The sequence below is a fragment of the Capsella rubella genome, unplaced genomic scaffold (genome assembly GCF_000375325.1).
Source record: "Capsella rubella cultivar Monte Gargano unplaced genomic scaffold, Caprub1_0 scaffold_1, whole genome shotgun sequence".
In the NCBI taxonomy this organism is placed as follows: Eukaryota; Viridiplantae; Streptophyta; class Magnoliopsida; order Brassicales; family Brassicaceae; genus Capsella; species Capsella rubella.
The window spans coordinates 18076175-18093953 of NW_006238923.1; the positions used below are offsets into that span (position 1 = coordinate 18076175).

The window sequence follows — 17779 nt, forward strand, 5'->3', positions numbered from 1 at the left end:
ATAAAAAGGTAAAAATAAAAATAATATTTCTTTAAAAGTTTCCATTATAAATTTAACTATTTGTTTCCAATACAACTCATATGTTAAACTAATAAACAAAATAAAAAATTAACTATAATTCATAAAATTGAAAATTAAAATAAAAAATATTATTAAATGAAATAAACTAAATATAAAGTAAATTATACTAATATGTTAAATTTAAAAATTGTTCCATATGAAAAACAAAAAAAACTATAAAACATAAAATCAGAACAAAATATATAATAGTATATAAATGATCATTACGAGATATAAAGTACGACAAATCCAAAAAAGGAAAACGTAAAACAAAAAATAATAAATTATGACAATATATAAAGAGATAATGTAAACAGTTAAAAATTAAAGCCCGAAACCCACAAATAATGTTCAAATTTCATGCCAACATATAAAAGAGCCCAAAATATTAACATCTAGATCTATATTTGGTAAAAACCCTAATAGCACACGTTTCTCAATGATTCTCAACCGCACTTCCATTTACGCCAACACTTCGACTTATACTATACACACTTAATTTCTCAACAACTAATAAAGCTAAAACTCAATAGTTTTTCTATACAAACACAATTTAAGTTTTAAAAAGTAAAGTATGGTATAGTGAAAAAATAAGTAGAAAATAAAATACGAACTAATTACTCATAAACAACATAATAAACTCCCGCGCGTAGCGCAGGCAACCGACTAGTTTAATATAAGATTATTGTTTTCATGATTACAAGTTGGTCCCCCTCATAATTATTATGTTTCTATTTGCAGGTATATCTACATAACATGCGGAATGCTTCAAGGTTTTCTCATTCGCAGATCTTGATTGAGGTTAGTTTGACTCTAATTTCACAGTCTTATAATATTAACCTTCACTCTTTTACCAATTACAAAAATCATGTTTAATGATAAGATCATAACTCGTTAAAATCAGTTCATGTTCCCTCTTCGGCTCTGTTGTGCAAGATTTTTTTGCAAAGGGATTTGATAGCACATCGCGCATAGTTTTTTTGTTCTTCAAATATAGGGTCCTTCTGAACATAAATTGATCACAATGTCTGTCCTGAAGCTGATTGATCAAAATTTGTCTTATTTGGCCAAGTGTTTTGATTGGACAGTCTATCCTGAAGTGAACGTTATTGTTCATCAGTTTGGAATTTAGTTGCTACCTCAGTATCACTCATCGCTTGGTATCATTGGTTCTAGGTGCAGGTAGTAGTTAACAGCTGTCGGAAGGAAGCATATACTCGGGTTGTTCGTCATATGATCGTTTTGTATGCAAGGGAACATACGATTTTGTGGTTTTCCTTGTGGAGTACGAAACATGGCTCTTTTGTTTGGCTTTAACTTAAGCATTAGTAAAACTTTGTATCCACTTTCATCTTAAGCAAGACGAATTAAGCACTTGAAAGCTTCTTGTTGAACAGCTGAGCATCTCTGATTGATAGAACAATATCTTTCCTTTTCTTGGAATCTGAAAAATAAATCTCGCTTCAGGAAACGGCTGAACGTAGATAACTCACAATGAACTTTACTCCAACTTCTTACACTTTTTTAAAGACAGAAATCATTCAAAAAAGTTCATAATTCATAAAGATACAGAGGATATAAAAACAGAGGAATCGGGAAATAGAAACAGAGGAGAAACGGATCAAAGTTATTGAAACCAGAGAAGGATAATGTTTCGTTTTTCAGTAATATAAAGATGATCAAGACTCAGGAGTGGGTAATGGGGAGCACGTGGATGCCAAGTTGATGAAGCATGCTACTTGATTTCCCATGGAACCCAACGATCTTGTGACCTTCCTTGTGGAGCACGAAACTCGGTTCATCATCGAGACCATAACATGGAGAGGTTCGCATGTTTGTTGTGAACTTGAGCATTAGAATAACTTCAAATTCTACACTTCCAGGTACTACATTATAACTACCTTCCACTGATGTGAGGTACTCGCACGGATAGTCCAGCTCGAACTAACATAAGATAAGTATAACATCAAAGATCAAATATATATAAATAAGTTTGTATTATTGGACAAGTAATTAGTGAAAGTGAAGTTATTACTAGTAATCACCTCTTCATGTCGAAGTAGGGTCTTGTTCCCATGATGATCTCCCACCATTATCTCCTGAGTGTCATTTTCATACAGAAACTTGACGGATACGATACCTATCTCACCTGTCCCAATGTATATCTTTCTAACACCTTGGAAATTGCTGCCATCATCCCATGGAGATCCTCCATCACCACCTTGTGCTTCTAGCTTTTCCGCAGCAGGAGGAAGAGGCATCGGATAATAATATGCACCAAGAGCCGTAACTATCCCAAACTGATACCATCCATGAAATCCGACAATAGCACAACCTTTGGTCTCGAGGACAAATTCAACTGAATCAGATCGGTCTCCAAATGTTGGTGAGGTTCTCCCTTTTGATGTTTTGAAAGTCAATGACGTAACATATCTAGAATTAATGGTCCCCGTCACAGACGTGATAAATTCATTTGGATAGTCAACAACAAACTACAATAAAAATAAGGAAAATTTTCAAAAATATCATTAATTTTAAGTTTTTCTTCCAAATTTAGCTCTATATACCAAAATTAAACTTTCAAAATTATCCTAAATTCTAAACAATAAACCAAACCCTTTAAAAGCTATACAAATGTAAAATTGTCAACCCAAACCTTAAAAAAATCTAAAAAATTATTTAAAATATTATAGTTGCGTTAATTAGTACTATTGTTTTTTTTTTGAAAATTTGTGGTGTGTGTTATAGTTGTCTTTAAAACATATTTTGGTATTATTTGAGCGTATTTCTCTAAAAAAAAATAAGTTATTCGACAACATATATGATACATTCTTACAAATATATAGTTATAAGTATTCTAACCTCATCTTCGTGTTCATCGTTGTTCATTCCATGGTCACGCTTTTCTACTTTGCCAGAGTTTTCGTAGTCAATCCCAAGACACCGTATATAATCACTATACCACAAAACGGACACCTTTCTAATACCCTCAGAAGCACCATCATCCCAAAGGGTGCTTTCAGAAGTAAAACCGTGGCATTCCAACTTTGTTGGAGCAGTAAGCGGTGTGAAATATGCTCCAAGAGAGTTTAGATTTACCTCAGCATATCCATGAAACCCAACAATCTTCATTCCACTGACTGCAAGTCTAAACTTGTTGCCCGTGTTGGATCCCATAAGTTCGGAAGTTTTGATGTTTGTCCTGAACTGTAGTGCTTGAATGACCCCAGACTTGTCATCGCCATCGTAGTAACCCTCAACAGACACCATATATTCTTTTTCAACATGGTTTATCTCAAACTGTAAAACAAAGATTACATTACGTCTATTTAAAATAATACTATTTTTCACAACATGTATACATACATACCAAGTGTTGGGAACCTCCTCTATAGATAGAACCATGAATTGGCCCATCATTGTCAATGTACTCGAACTTGATGAATTGTATGCCTTTTTGACCACTTCGTACATGTATCTTTGTAAAACCGGCCCCGTTGACTCCATCATCCCACTTTGTGCCTACCTTGCCCCCAATGGCTTCCATTCTAGTAGGAGTAATATCAGTGAAATATGCTCCTAGAGAGCTTACCCATACCCTCCAAGTAGAATTACATGATCCGTGAAACCCAACTATTTTTTTCCCTTCTACTGCTAGTATAAACTTAGTACACCCATCATGATCATATCCAAATAGTTCAGAAATCCGTAAGTTGGTTTTGAATTGAAGTGCTTGAATCCCATTTTCCTTTGTGTAGTTGCCCTCAACGGATTCAAGATGTTCATTTTTTAGATGGTTTATCTCAAACTGCAAAAATTTGGTTCAAACAGAAAAAAGAATTTCAAAAAAAATCCACATGCAAGAAAGCGGATTAAGGGTTTGACCAAGAAAAAAAAAACAATTCATCTTATACCGTCTGCGTGAAGGTATTACACGATTCACCATGGAAGGATCCAACATTTGGTTTTCCATTTTTGACATAGTCGAAACGAATGGACTCTATACCTTTAAGAGAATAATGTACATATATCTTTGTTACATCATCATGATCAGATTCGTCATCCCACTTGTAGTAACCTTCCTTCCCTTCTGCTTCCGATCTTTGGGTCATCTTGAATTGATTTGATATTTCAAATCTGCACATATGAATCAGAATTGTGTTTATTAGTCAGTTATTTACATATTGGATTTGGGATATTGAAATGAATGAAAAAAATATATATACAATGATCAACACAAATTCTACAACTGTTACTTACAATATGGTGATAGGACGCTCTACAATTTTAATAACATACTCTTTACGGTTTACAATAATTTAGGATAGAAGAGAGCTCTAAAACATTAATGTAAATAAAAGCACCATAGAGACTATATTAGAGAAAGCTGACCGAAACAGAGAGAGAGGCGATGATGATCTCTATAACGAAGGGGATGAAGGTATTTATTTTCCCGGTTTTATTTTTAATAAATATGCATATTACGGTACGAGGATCCAAGTCAATTATATAAGGCCATACAGCCATCTTAAAACATTCACATGTTTTTTTCCAAAAATAATAGAACCCTACGTACTTTAAGTATTTAAAAAGGTTTTTTTTTTCTTTGAATAATTAAGAAGTTCTGGCAGAAAATCAATAGTTTTTATTTTGTCAACGCTTGCATTTATTTCTTGAACTTTGTTAAAGAATATAATGCAATATAAATACAAATCTCCAGCATATATAATTTATGGATTTTCATTGGTTCATGCATTTGTAAATGCATATACTAATTAAAAATTTTTTATTTATTTTGAAATTCAGACATATAAACTTTGCATAACATGTTTTATCCACAAATCTTAATCTTTTTACTATATGTTAAAAAATCTATTTAAAATATATTGTGAATTTTGAAATTTCAAAAAAAATCCCCTAAGCGAATAACATAAACGAAGTCAACGCCATTCTCCCAAAAACCAGAGCCTTTGATGAATCATAAAAATGATGCGTAGCCTCTCTGTGTCTCGCATGTTCTATCAGACAAATGTTTTAATAATGATTGTTAACAATTGTAAAACAAAAAAAGAAAAGAGTTGCAATTAGCTTAGCTCATCTCTCATAACATCTTTTAATGGGCTTCTCATAGATTAAAAGCCCTATAAGATTTAGTTGGGCTGTCCGGACATTTATGACAAGGAAAAAAAAAAAGATAAAACCGGATTGTAATTAGGATTTTGTTATGTAGGGGAGTCGGTTAGTTTTAATTAATCCCAATTAATTACGTTTGTAAATTTCCTTTTTCCCTCAAGGAGTAAAATTAACGCTAAGGGAATAATTTCTTTTTATTTTCATAAGTAGCCGTTTGTGAATTTACTTATTTTCTAACGTTTCAATAATTTTCTTTTTTATAAGCTTCAGTTATTTCCTTTTTTTTTTTTTTTTTTTTCTCAATTAGTAAAAACATTAAACAGCTTAAAAGTAATGCAAGTAAATTTCCATTTTTTTCATAAGGTAACCGTTTGTGAATTTTCTTTTTTTATTTATAACAGTTGAGTAATTTCCTTTTTATAAAAACATCATCTGCTTCTATTTATACGAGTACGAGGCTTTTCTCTCCTTCCCCAAATTCTCTGCTTAGATTTGTTCTTTCGTCTTCCACTCCTCTTCCTTCTCTATAGTCCGATCAGGTTATAATCGTTCTTTCCCTTTCACTTCGTCAATGGTGATTCTCATGTTATGTTTGTATGGTTTTTCTAGGGTTCATCGATACTCATGTCACCCTGTTTTCATATGCATTTTTGTGCGTTGTAGGTATCATTCATCTCTTGTTCGAGCAAAAACGACGATTCCTTAGTTTTATCCTAAAAACCAAAGAGCTATGGTAACAAGAGTTTTGTTATTGTGATTTGATTTCTGATTAGTTGGTTACTTGGTATAATCAATTGTTCATCTTCTATTAAATCTCCTCTTCGGCTCTATTTATGCAGGATTCTACTGTTTTGTGTCCAACAGGACTTGTGATAGCACATCGCACAAAGACGAACACCCTAGTTTTGTTTCTTCTGTGGTTATGTATCTTCTTTTATGTTTCTTCTGAGTTGATAACACTATCATAACTTGATTACACTGTTTGTCCTTAATCAAATTGATTTCATACTCTCAGGTTTTGTCTACTGTTTCGTTTAGGTTATTGGTTATTACTTGCTCCTTTAAATTTTATGCATATCACTCACTGTTTCTTCCTTCAAAATCTCGATGCAGCTCATTGTCAAAATTCCCGTTTGAGCTTTCCTGTTTTGCTGAACCTTGTCTCGAGATTGGCTACTATAACAGTGTAATTGCCTTTTGTTTTTGTTTTCTTTTTGCTCTACCACTTTGTTTTATGAATTTGTTATCATCTTTCTTTTTTCTAAAGCACGATACTATTGCAGGTCTTCCATGACTGTAATAACCAAATTGATACAGGTATGCTCCTTACTGCAATCACTAATTATTTTTCTTACATAACCTTGTTTGTTTTCATCATTACAACTTAGTCCCCTTCAGTTAGCAAATATTTTCAAGTTAATCCCCATTCTTTTTTACTTTTGTATGTTTCTTTTCACAGGTGTATAGACTTAGAACGGTTAAGGATTTTCCCATCTGGCCAAGAACATGAGTAGGTTTGTCTGACTTTTATTTATCACATTTCATGATTACAACTTGGTCCCCTTCAACTAGAAAATATTTCTAATGTGCTTATGATTGATCTAATCAGTTTTTTTCTTTATCTTTCATGTATAGGTGCATTTTCAATGGATATAGGAAGGTTTTGGGAGATTTAGTTCATATCTGCTCAAGAAAGTGTTTTGGTTAATATTGATAGTGATCAGTTTGACATGAAACTGTTGTTTGTGGAAGATTCAAGAATTGCTGGTAAGCATATCAATGTACTGTTGCGTGCAATCCTCAGGTGTGGTTAAATTTCTTATGTTTATAACATAATTTTTCAACACCGCTTGGTTATGAATGAAATTTTTCAGTTTAGTTACATTTGCTAGGTGCATCCATAAGTAGGTAGCTATCTACCTTCCTATTGCGGACAGGAACTTTAAGTTTGGCATCAAGAACGAGAAGGTATAAAGGCTTTAGGATGAGGGAGGTGAAGGCACAACCCAAAGAGCTAAAGCTAGTTGGAGCTCATTGCCATCTAGGCTCTACCATTACAAAGGTAACTCTGATTGTAGTTGTAGCATCATGCTCTAGTTTTATAACATAATTGTTCAACACTGCTTAGTTATGAATGAGCTTTTTTTGTTTTGTTTACATTTTCGTAGGTACATCCATATGTAGCTAGTTACTGGAACACGAACTCTAGTTGGTATCAAGCTATAATGGATTCTGGCTGAGGGAGGTTAAGGCACATCCGAAAGTGCTGAAGGTTGTTGGAGCTCATTGCCATATAAGCTCTACCATTACAAAGGTAACTCTGACTGTAGTTGCTTTAAGTTGTGTTTAGATATAACCAGATGAATACGAATTTCTCTCTATTCACGTTTTCCTTTGCTGTCTCTTGATCTCTACATATTGGCGTATGTTTTGTTTATTCCAGGTGGATATATTCAGTCTTATGGTGGAAACAATTGATCACTTCCGGCGTCACGACTTTGCGATTACATGGGTAGGAGGAACCACAACTGTCACTTTACAACTTGGCTCCCTTCAATTAGCAAATACGTCAAATTCGTCTTCTCTCTTTTTACTTTGGTATGTTTCTATTTCCAGGTGTATCTACGTAACATGGGTAATGGTTCTAGGTTCAAGGTGTTCTCATTCGCTAGATCTTTATTGAGGTTAGTTTGACTCTAATTTCACAGGCTAATAGATTTTTAACTTCTTTTTTTACCCATTACAAATATTTTTGTAGTGATTTAGATCATAGCATGTTCATGTTTCATCTTCAGTTCTGTTTATGCAAAAATATTTACCTTCAATTAAGATTTCTGTAATGCAGTGGGGTGTTTAAGTTCTTCTTTTTCCCTCATTTTTTTTTTTCATACGGATCTATATAGCAGAATGCAGTGGTCAATGAAGTCTTTGTACAGCAACGGTAAGTCATAAATAGGCAATTTATATGTTCTCTTGATATACCTTCAGTCACGATGTTTCACAGATCTATGTAGCTGTTAGATTATTAATTTTTGTGGACTTCATGAATATGTACATGTAACTGTAGGAGTCACTTTGTATGGTGAACCAAGGGAAAGTACAATACTGAACATACCAGAAGCATGGTCGTTCAACCATGAATACTGATTCCATGGCTTGCTCTATTGAAGTTGTAGAAGACATTAACGGTGCTACGATTACATTCATGGGAGGTAGAAACTCGACATACTGTAGTGATGTTTTGCAAATTGTTTGATATGTTAGAGGAAAGGTTTCACTCTTTATCTTGTCTTGTATGTTGTTGCGAGCAGAGCACACATAGACTGCATTGTGATAGAGGATCCCCAAGTTGCAGAGCTATTCCTTCACCAAGTAGACAAGTAATTATCGGATCATGAACTTGCTAAATATTTTTTCTTTGGTTTTTCTCTTTAATTGACGGTGAGATGTGTGTCCTTGAACAAGGTTGATGTTTTCCAAAACGCAAGTCCATGATTCTCTGATGGTTTTCGATTTGGAAATTGGAATTGGTGCTGAGGTAAGTCAGAAACATACACATAAGCTTAGATATTTATTTTTCTTTAAAAAAAAAAGAAGCATGTGTGATAAAGATTTTATGTTGTGATATACAGGTGAGAGTGAAGTTTTTCAGTTTGGTTACAATTTTTAGGTGCTACCTACCTTTCTATTGCGGACAAGTACTTAAAGTTTGGCATCAAGAAAGAGAATGTATAAAGGCTTCAGGAGTAGAGAGATGAAGGCACATCCCAAAGAGCTAAAGCTTGTTGGAGCTCATTATTATCTAGGCTCTACCATTACAAAGGTAACTCTGATTGTAGTTGTAGCATTATGCTCTAGTTTTATAACATAATTGTGCAACACAGCTTAGTTTTGAATGAGCTTTTCTGTTTTGTTTACATATTTTAGGTGCATCCATATGTAGCTAGTTACTGGAACAAGACCTCAAAGTTTGGTATTGAGAACGAGAAGCTATAATGGATTCTGGCTGCGAGAGGTTAAGGCACATAACAAAGGTATCTAAGCTCATTGCCATCTAAGATCTACCATTATAAAGGTAACTCTGATTGTAGTAAGTTGTGTTTACTTAACATATACCCTGATGAATACGATTTGCCCTCTATTCATGTTTTCCTTTGCTTTGTGTCTTCATTCACGACTCTTGGGCTATACATATTTCCATATGTTTTGTTTATTTCAGGTGGTTATATTCAGAGATTCTGCAGTCTTATGGTGGAAAACGTTGATCAAATTCGACTCTTAGGTTACCGTGGTAGGACGAGTTTCTGATACCAGTTAGCAAATATTTCAATTTTACCCCTTTCTTTTTACTTTGGTATGCTTCTATTTGCAGGTGTATCGTTAACATAGGGAATAGTTCAAGGTTCAGAATTTTCTCAATCGCTATATCTTCATTGAGGTTAGTTTAACTCTAACTGCACAATCTTATAGTACTGAACTTCAAATTTTTTTACCAATAACAAAATATCATTTGTACTGATTAGATCTTGACATGTTCATGTTAGTGGAAAGGTTTCACTCTTTATCTTGTCTTGTATGTTGTTGTGAGCATAGCACATACATATTGCATTGTGATAGTGGATCATGAAGTTGCAGAGCTATTCCTTCACCAAGTGGACAGGTAAATTACCGGATTTTGAGCTTGCTTAATATTTTTATTTGTAACTGACTGTGAGATGTGAATCCTTGAACAATTTTATTGTTGTCCAAAACACAACCAGGTGCTGAGGTAAGTTAGCTACATACACATAAGTACATACTAAAAAAATAAAAGTATAAAAGTTAGAAGAGTGAGTAAGTGAGGAAGAGTGTATGTTGTGATATACAGGTGGAATTGGTCACATATTGTCATGAAGTCTACTGTTTCGTTTACCTATCTGTCCTGAAGTAATTTGCATTAAACATCAAAGTTTAAGTGTATCACTCACTCTTTGCTCCTTTGAATTCTTGATGCAGGTAATTGTTGAAAGTTCTCCAATTTTTGGTCTATCAAGGTTTCCGGTTTTGATAAACTTTTTCTAGACATGGGGCTACTATAACACATGTTAGTGCCTTTTATTTTTGACTCTTGCAAATTATTTTGGAGTTTGTTGTAATCTTTCTTTTTCTAAAGGACTATACTTTTGCAGGTCGTCTATGGGTGCAATGACCAAACTGATACCTTTTCTTTTTACATTGATATGATTTTATTCACAGGTGTATAGACGTAACGGTAATGTGCTGCTGAATGGTTAAGGGTTTTCTCATCAGCTAATAACATCATTAGGTTAGTTTGACTCTTATTTACCAGGTTTCATGATTTCAATTAGCAAAATTTTCAAATGTGCTTATTATTGATATAAAGATTTTTTAGTGTCTTTCCTGTATAGGTGCATTTTCTATGGGGAATAATAGGAGGCTGTTGGAAGATGATGTTCTTAGCTGCTCAAGAAGGTGTTTTCGTAAATGTTAATAGTGATCAGTTTGACTTGAAAATTATTGTGGGAAGATTAAAGAATTGATGGTAAGAAGGTTACTGTATTGCTGTGTGACGATCCTCAGGTATTGGTAAATTTAACTTTTAGCATCACTTTTTAGTTTATATAACAGAATTGTTCAACACAGCTTGGCTCTATTAGTGATATTTTCTTTTCCTTTTTGTTACACTTTTAGGTGAAGCCATATGTAGCTATTTACTGGGAACAATAACTCAAAGTTTGGTATCAAGAACGAGAAGCTATCATGGTTTCTAGATGAGGGAGGTGAAGGCACATTCCAAAGTGCTGAAGCTTGTTGGAGCTCATTGCTAGTCTACACTCTACTATTACAAAGGTAACTCCGATTATAGCTGTTTTAATTTTTGCTAGATGTATTCAGCTGAATATGGATTGCTCTCTATTCATGTTTGCTTTCTCTTAAATCACGACTCTTGAGCTCTACATATATGTAGTATGATGTTTTTTGCTTATTCCAGGAGGACATATTCAGAGATGCTATCGTCTTATGGTGGAAAACATTTGATTAAATCTGGCGTCACGACGTTGAGGTTAAGTGGTAGGAAGAACCACAACTTTCACTTTACAACTTGGCTCCCTTCAATTAGAAAATATTTCAAATTCGCCCTCTTTCGTTTTACTTTGTTTGTTTCTATTTGCAGGTGTCTGCGTAACATCCAGGTTCATGGTTTTCTCATTTGCTAGATCTTGATTAAGGTTGGTTTGACTCTAATTTCGTAGTCTATAATACTGAACTTCACTTTTTTTTTTTATCATATACAAATATCATTTGTAGTGATTAGATTATAACCTGTTTTGTTCAAAAAAGAAAGAAAGATAGATCCTCTTCATGTTCCTTCTTTGTGTCTGTTTATGCAAGACTTTTTACCTTCCATTGAGATTTCAGTAATGCTTCCTTTGCTATGTAGAGCAATGGTATGTCATAAATGGGCCATTTAAAATTCCTCTTGGTACCTTCAGTCACCATGTCTCATATATATATGTAACTGTTATACTATTTATCAATCAGGTCAGTTCCTCTTAATACTTTTTACTCTACCACTTTATTTATAAATTTGTTGTAATCTTTCTTTACTCTAAAGCACGATACCATTGCAGGTCAACCATGGCTGTAATGACCAAACTGATATCGGTATGTTCCTAACTGCAATAACTAATGATTATTTAATATAAGATTATTGTTTTCATGATTACAACTTGGTCTCCCTCATAATTATTATGTTTCAATTTGCAGGTATATCTACATAACATGCGGAATGCTTCAAGGTTTTCTCATTCACCAGATCTTGATTGAGGTTAGTTTGACTCTAATTTCACAGTCTTATAATATTAACCTTCACTCTTCTACCAATTACAAAATCATGTTTAATGATAAGATCATAACTCGTTAAAATCAGTTCATGTTCTCTCTTCGGCTCTGTTGTGCAAGATTTTTTGCAAAGGGATTTGATAGCACATCGCACATAGTTTTTTGTTCTTCAAATATAGGGTCCTTCTGAAATCTGAACATAAATTAATTACATTTTTATAAAGATACAGAGGAATCGGGAAATAGAAACAGAGGAGAAACGGATCAAAGTTATTGAAAACAGAGAAGGATAATGTTTCGTTTTCAGTAATATAAAGATGATCATTCAAGACTCAGGAGTGGGTGATGGGGAGCACGTGGGTGCCAAGTTGATGAAGCATGCTACTTGATTTCCCATGGAACCCGACGATCTTGTGACCTTCCTTGTGGAGCACGAAACTTGTGTCATCATCGAGACCATAACATGGAGATGTTCGCAAGTTGGTGGTGAACTTAAGCATGAGAATAACTTCAAAATCACTTCCAGGTACTACATCATAACTACCTTCCACTGATGTGAGGTACTCGCTCGGATAGTCTAGCTCGAACTACAGAAAATAAATAAAAAATCCATAACAGCAACATCAAAGATAAGATATAAATGAGTTTGTATAATTGGACAAGTAAATTAATAAAAGTGAATAAGTTTGTATAATTGGAAAAGTAATTAGTAAAAGTGAAGTGGTAGTAGTAATCACCTCTTGATGTCGAAGAAGGTTCTTGTTCCCATGATGATCTCCCACTACTATCTCCTGAGTGTCATTTTCATACAGAAACTTGACGGATACGATACCTATCTCACCTGTCCCAATGTATATCTTTCTAACACCTTCGAAATTACTGCCATCGTCCCATGGAGATCCTCCATCACCACCTTGTCCTTCTAGCTTTTCCGCAGCAGGAGGAAGAGGCATCGGATAATAATATGCACCAAGAGCAGAAATAACATTAGGAATCAACCATCCATGAAATCCAACAATAGCACAACCTTTGCTCTCTAGGACAAATTCAACTGAATCAGAAGTTCCGTCTCCAAATTTTTGAGAGGTTCTCCCCTTTGATGTTTTGAAAGCCAATGACGTAAGATAATTTCTACCCGTGGTTATGAAAGTCCCTACCACAGACGTGATATATTCATTCGGATAGTCAACCACAAACTGCAATAAAAGGAGGTGCACATAAGCTATTAGTAACGTACCTATGTACATATATAGTTACAGATAGAGAGTTATTAGAACTTTAACCTCTACTTCTTTGTCAGTGTGGGAATTTTCAATTCCATGGTGACGCTTTTCTACTTTGCCATCGTTGTCATAGTTAAACCCCAGCCAGTTTATATAACTACTTCCGTATGAAACAGTCACCTTTCTGACACCATCAAAAGCTCCATCATCCCAACGAGAGCTTGTATCAGTAATACTATGGTAGTTTAATTTTGTAGGAGTAAGCCTTGTGAAATATGCTCCAAGAGAGTTTAGATTCTTCTTAGCGTATCCATGAAACCCAACAATCTTCATTCCACTAGCTGCAAGTCTAAACTTTTTACCCTTGTGGGATCCCATAAGTTCAGAAGTCTTGATGTTAGTCTTGAATTGAAGTGCTTGAATGACCTCAGATTCTTCATCGTAGTAGCCCTCAACTGACACCAGATATTCCTCGTCAACATGATCAATCTCAAACTATAAAGCAAAGATTACATGTAAACATTTTATATTAAACTCATGCGATTTGAATAACCATAATTTTAGTAAGTATTTTCCATGACATGTCACTACAAGAAAACATATATATTTCCGACCACCATTTCCGACCAAAATAATAGTCGGAAATTTTCCGACGAATTTCCAACCATTTTCCCACTAATTCTCGAGGAATTAAAATTCGTCGAAAATTAGTCGGAAATTAGCAAAATTTTCCGACCAAACAAAAGTGGTCGAAAATTTGTCAAATTAGTTGGTCGGAAATTTTGTGGTCGTCGGAATTTCGTCGTAACTTCATCGAAACATATATTATTCTTGTTTTTGTATTTTTTATTTTTAATTATATATTTTTAAAAATAAAAAATGTCGTCGGAAATTTGTCGGAAATATCTACGATCGTCGGAAATATCTAAGGTATTCTACGGTCGTCGGAAATTCGTCGGAAATTCTACGGTCGTCGGAAATTCGTCGGAAATTCTACGGTCGTCGAAAATTCGTCGGAAATTATATGGTCGTCGGAAATTTGTCGGAATATTTTTTTGTATGTTCCCGCATTTACGAATTCAAAATAATTGAGTTTACCGCTTTTGTAGTTTCCGACAAATTTCCGACCGATACATTCGTCGGAAATATTTGCTATATATACCAAAGAGTATTCACCCATTTCACAATTCAAAATACAACAAAATCAATTTCTCATTTCATCTTCTTCTCCTCATCTTCTTCTCTCAATTTTTAGAATCATTATCCATTTTTAATAGTTTACATTTTCCCTTATATTTTTAATTCATAATTTTCATATTTGTATTTAGTAATTCATTTTTAACATTTTATATATGTATGTTTTTAATACAATGAATAATTATTATTTTAAGTATTAATTTTAACTATAGTTTTCATTTCATTTTTATTTTTGATTTTAATTTCATTTTAATACTCTTGATATATATATATATATATATTTTAAATAATAAAAATAGTCGTCGGAAATTCGTCGGAAATAGTTTTAAAAATTAATTTAATTTATTTATAAAAATGGTCAGAAATTTCCGACGAATTTCCGACCACCGAGAATTTTTGTCGGAAATTGGTAGGAAATTTTCCTACAAAATTCCGACAAATATTTCCGACAAATTTTCGACGATATTTTTTCGTCAGTAATTTCCAACCAATTTCCGACGAATATTATTTTCCGACCAAAGAATTCCGACGAAATTGTTTTTGTCGAAAATTCGTCGGAAATTAGTATGTTTTCTTGTAGTGTGTATACATACCACGTGTGGGCAACCTCTGCTAGAAATAGAACCATGGATAGGACCATCTTTAAGATGCCCATCCTTGTCGACATACTCAAACTTGATAAATTGTATGCATTCACGACCAGTTCGTACATGTATCTTTGTAAAACATGCCTGGTCGACTCCATCATCCCACTCCTTGCCTACAGTGCTCCCTATTGCTTCTATTCTAGTAGGATCAATCTTACTGAAATATGCTCCTAGAGAGTACACCCCATAAGAAGATGATCCGTGAAACCCAATGATTTTTTTCCCCTCTACTGCTAGTACAAACTTTTTACACCCGTCAATGTCATGATATCCCATCGGTTCAGAAATCTTCAAGTTGGTTTTGAATTGAAGTGCTTGAATCCCATTGTCATATGTGTAGTATCCCTCAACAGATTCAAGATGTTCATTTTTCAGGTGGTTTATCTCAAACTGCAAAGTTTTGTGAAAATTTTATTTATAAAATTGTCCACATGCAAAAAAAAAAAAAAAAAAGTGAAAAAGGGTTTGACTAGAAAAGAATTAAGTCATCATATACCGTCTGCTTGTAAGTATAATATGAAGAACCATGAAAGGAACCATCGATCAGTTTTCCACTATTGACATAGTCGAACCGAATGGATTTGATGCCTTGAGGAGAATATTGTACATATATCTTTCCTACATCATCATAGTCAGATTTGTCATCCCAAAAAAAGTTGGCTTTCTTGCTCCCTTCCGCATCTGATCTTTGCGTCATCTTCACCTATGGGGATGAAAGTTGTATTACTTACAAAGGTTTGGGATTGAATGTGTATATAAATATAATTTTCTAAAAAGCGTTTTAGGCCTCATTTTAGACGATAGGCGCTTTAGAGCACCTCCAATGGAGATGGTTAATGTATCTTTAGCACATTGTTTATCATTATGTAATGATTATATATATATATATATATATATATTTTTTTTGGGTAGGATTAATTTTTTTTTGGTAGGATATATATTTATATATACCGTATACATGTTTATATATTATTTGATATGTTAAATAAAATATTTTGTTTAACTCTTATTTACTATTTACGATTTTGGTTATTCTTATAAATATTTCTCTATAAATTTTACGTAAAATATTTCTTAATGTTTCATGTTGTAAATGTTTTAACCATTCAAAATCGGCAAGATTTCGATTAAGCATTTTAAGCCCTAATTAAGGTTGTTTCACTGTCTGTATAACATCTACCGCTTTCTTAAACATTCTTTAACCAAGGATCAACACAAGTTTTAATTAATTGAATGAAAAGATCATTATTCTCGGTTAAAAAGAAGCAGATGCAAAAATAATTTGATAAGATACATTTGGTGATACTGGATGCTCTGCAACATGCTCATTACGTTGGCCAATAATAAGATAAGTTTTTAAAGATGCTCTGAAAAGTTAATGTACAGAAAGGCACCACAGAGAGACAGCTGACCTATGATGATCGATCGAGGAAAGAGAGATCCGATTGAACTCTGATGTCTTGACTCTATGGAACTCTGATGGAGTTGCGATGGATCTATGTGTATAATGAAAATGTGATTATATACAAGTCTCAGCATAATATATTTTTACAATATTATTTGGATGCCGTTAGAAAGTCGCACATGGCAGAATAATTAATAGAATATAATTCACCATATTTTAAATTTAAACACATCTCAGTTATACTTATTTAGGAATAACATTTTTCTCAAAAAAAAATGATTGGTTATAATAATATACTTCCTCTTGTCACAAATTGTCACATTTCACACAAATTAAAGAAAACTTAAATCATACATATGTACTCTTATTAAGTACGTATTCTGCATGATATTTTGGAGAAAACTTTCAGTGCAGAAAAAAATTATTTATTTATTTGTTGTGAATTGTGATCATTCGTATTCTACAGTTTGGTTTTCTTTTACTGGTTAGATAATCAGATAATTTAAACTATAGAGAAAAAAATTAAGACAGAATGAATAGTCACCTTACAACTTTAATTTCCATTTACAATATGTAATAAAAGGTATATATTTTTTTTTTAAAGTACATGAAGTCACGAATATTGTTTTCGGAATTGTAAATTCGATCGATCCTACGACCTAATTAAACCATTATATATGACTTTACTTCGATAGTCATTAATATATTATATAGTCATTTTAAAACATGAATTCTGCGATATTAAATAAATTCTTGTTTCAGAAGACTATGATGAAGTCTTGATAAAAAAGAAAAAAGTCTTCTTCGCCGCGAATATTGTTTTGGAACCCTACTTGCATTGTACTATTTAGTTATTTACTATTTTTGTCAACGCTTGCATTTATTTATTGGAGTTTGTTAAACAATATATCGCACTATCATACCAATTTGAAGCATATATTATTAGTAATGTGGCCTAACTAATCCCAAAATGTAGCTCTATTATTAGTAATGTGGCCTAACTAATCCCAAAAGGTAGCTCTAGAGAGAAGGCTTGCCACATTCTATATATATTGCCTAATGATCTTTATCCCAAGTAATGTGGGACATTGGACTCTTTTTCCACCCAACATCTCGGAAATACCACAACAAGACATGTCATTTATATGAGCCACATAGGTGTGAAACCATTTTGTAGAAATTTGCTTGTTGGACCTTACCATGGGCTCTGATACCATATTAGTAATGTGGCCTAACTAATCTCAAAAGATAGCTCTAGGGAAAAAAATTGT

General features: G+C 33.4%; 2 protein-coding genes and 2 long non-coding RNA genes across 36 annotated transcripts in view; 2 read left to right on the forward strand and 2 right to left on the reverse strand.

Annotated features, from left to right (window-relative positions):
* LOC111832527 overlaps window positions 1–1496 on the forward strand; it is a 3440-nt gene extending 1944 nt beyond the window's left edge. Inside the window, exons 2-3 of the long non-coding RNA XR_002835412.1 lie at window positions 802–861; window positions 1237–1496. This is a non-coding gene — a long non-coding RNA (uncharacterized LOC111832527). The remainder of the gene's footprint in view (window positions 1–801; window positions 862–1236) is intronic.
* Window positions 1–12363, forward strand: part of LOC17898585 — an 18778-nt gene extending 6415 nt beyond the window's left edge. The window contains exons 1-28 of one of the 32 annotated variants that reach the window (XR_002835387.1): window positions 5627–5732; window positions 5857–5926; window positions 6033–6379; window positions 6477–6510; window positions 6653–6707; window positions 6829–7255; window positions 7362–7507; window positions 7637–7705; window positions 7810–7877; window positions 8100–8134; window positions 8261–8405; window positions 8505–8573; window positions 8659–8731; window positions 8826–9016; window positions 9121–9268; window positions 9413–9484; window positions 9566–9631; window positions 9738–9853; window positions 10189–10276; window positions 10429–10498; window positions 10586–10773; window positions 10885–11043; window positions 11186–11265; window positions 11369–11423; window positions 11636–11736; window positions 11826–11859; window positions 11962–12022; window positions 12261–12357. This is a non-coding gene — a long non-coding RNA (uncharacterized LOC17898585). Of the gene's footprint in view, window positions 1–5625; window positions 5733–5856; window positions 5927–6032; window positions 6380–6476; window positions 6511–6652; window positions 6708–6828; window positions 7256–7361; window positions 7508–7636; window positions 7706–7809; window positions 7878–8096; window positions 8135–8260; window positions 8406–8504; window positions 8574–8658; window positions 8732–8825; window positions 9017–9120; window positions 9269–9412; window positions 9485–9565; window positions 9854–10188; window positions 10277–10361; window positions 10499–10576; window positions 10774–10884; window positions 11044–11185; window positions 11266–11368; window positions 11424–11635; window positions 11737–11825; window positions 11860–11961; window positions 12023–12260 lie in introns of those variants that run through there. The other 31 variants (XR_002835383.1, XR_002835395.1, XR_002835389.1 and 28 more) reach the window with 31 other exon arrangements.
* LOC17898549 (jacalin-related lectin 46) lies at window positions 1628–7155 on the reverse strand. 2 transcript variants are annotated; one of them, XM_006306185.2, is made up of 6 exons: window positions 4321–4407; window positions 3975–4197; window positions 3431–3868; window positions 2923–3360; window positions 2106–2552; window positions 1628–2004 (listed from the first exon to the last, which is right to left on the reverse strand). In XM_006306185.2, exons 2-6 carry the CDS (start codon window positions 4170–4172, stop codon window positions 1747–1749), a joined length of 1779 nt encoding a protein of 592 aa, XP_006306247.1. In that variant the 5' UTR covers window positions 4173–4197; window positions 4321–4407; the 3' UTR covers window positions 1628–1746. The 2 variants fall into 2 exon arrangements, with proteins under 2 accessions (XP_006306247.1, XP_023645087.1); XM_023789319.1 differs by lacking the exons at window positions 3975–4197; window positions 4321–4407 and adding an exon at window positions 7135–7155 and having other exon boundaries at window positions 3431–3647.
* LOC17899377 (jacalin-related lectin 48) lies at window positions 12348–15800 on the reverse strand. Its single transcript, XM_023789320.1, has 5 exons — window positions 15600–15800; window positions 15050–15493; window positions 13326–13754; window positions 12774–13232; window positions 12348–12623 (listed from the first exon to the last, which is right to left on the reverse strand). The coding sequence occupies exons 1-5, from the start codon at window positions 15798–15800 to the stop codon at window positions 12369–12371; spliced, it is 1788 nt and encodes a 595-aa protein (XP_023645088.1). The 3' UTR covers window positions 12348–12368.
* Between the last annotated feature and the right edge of the window lie 1979 nt (window positions 15801–17779).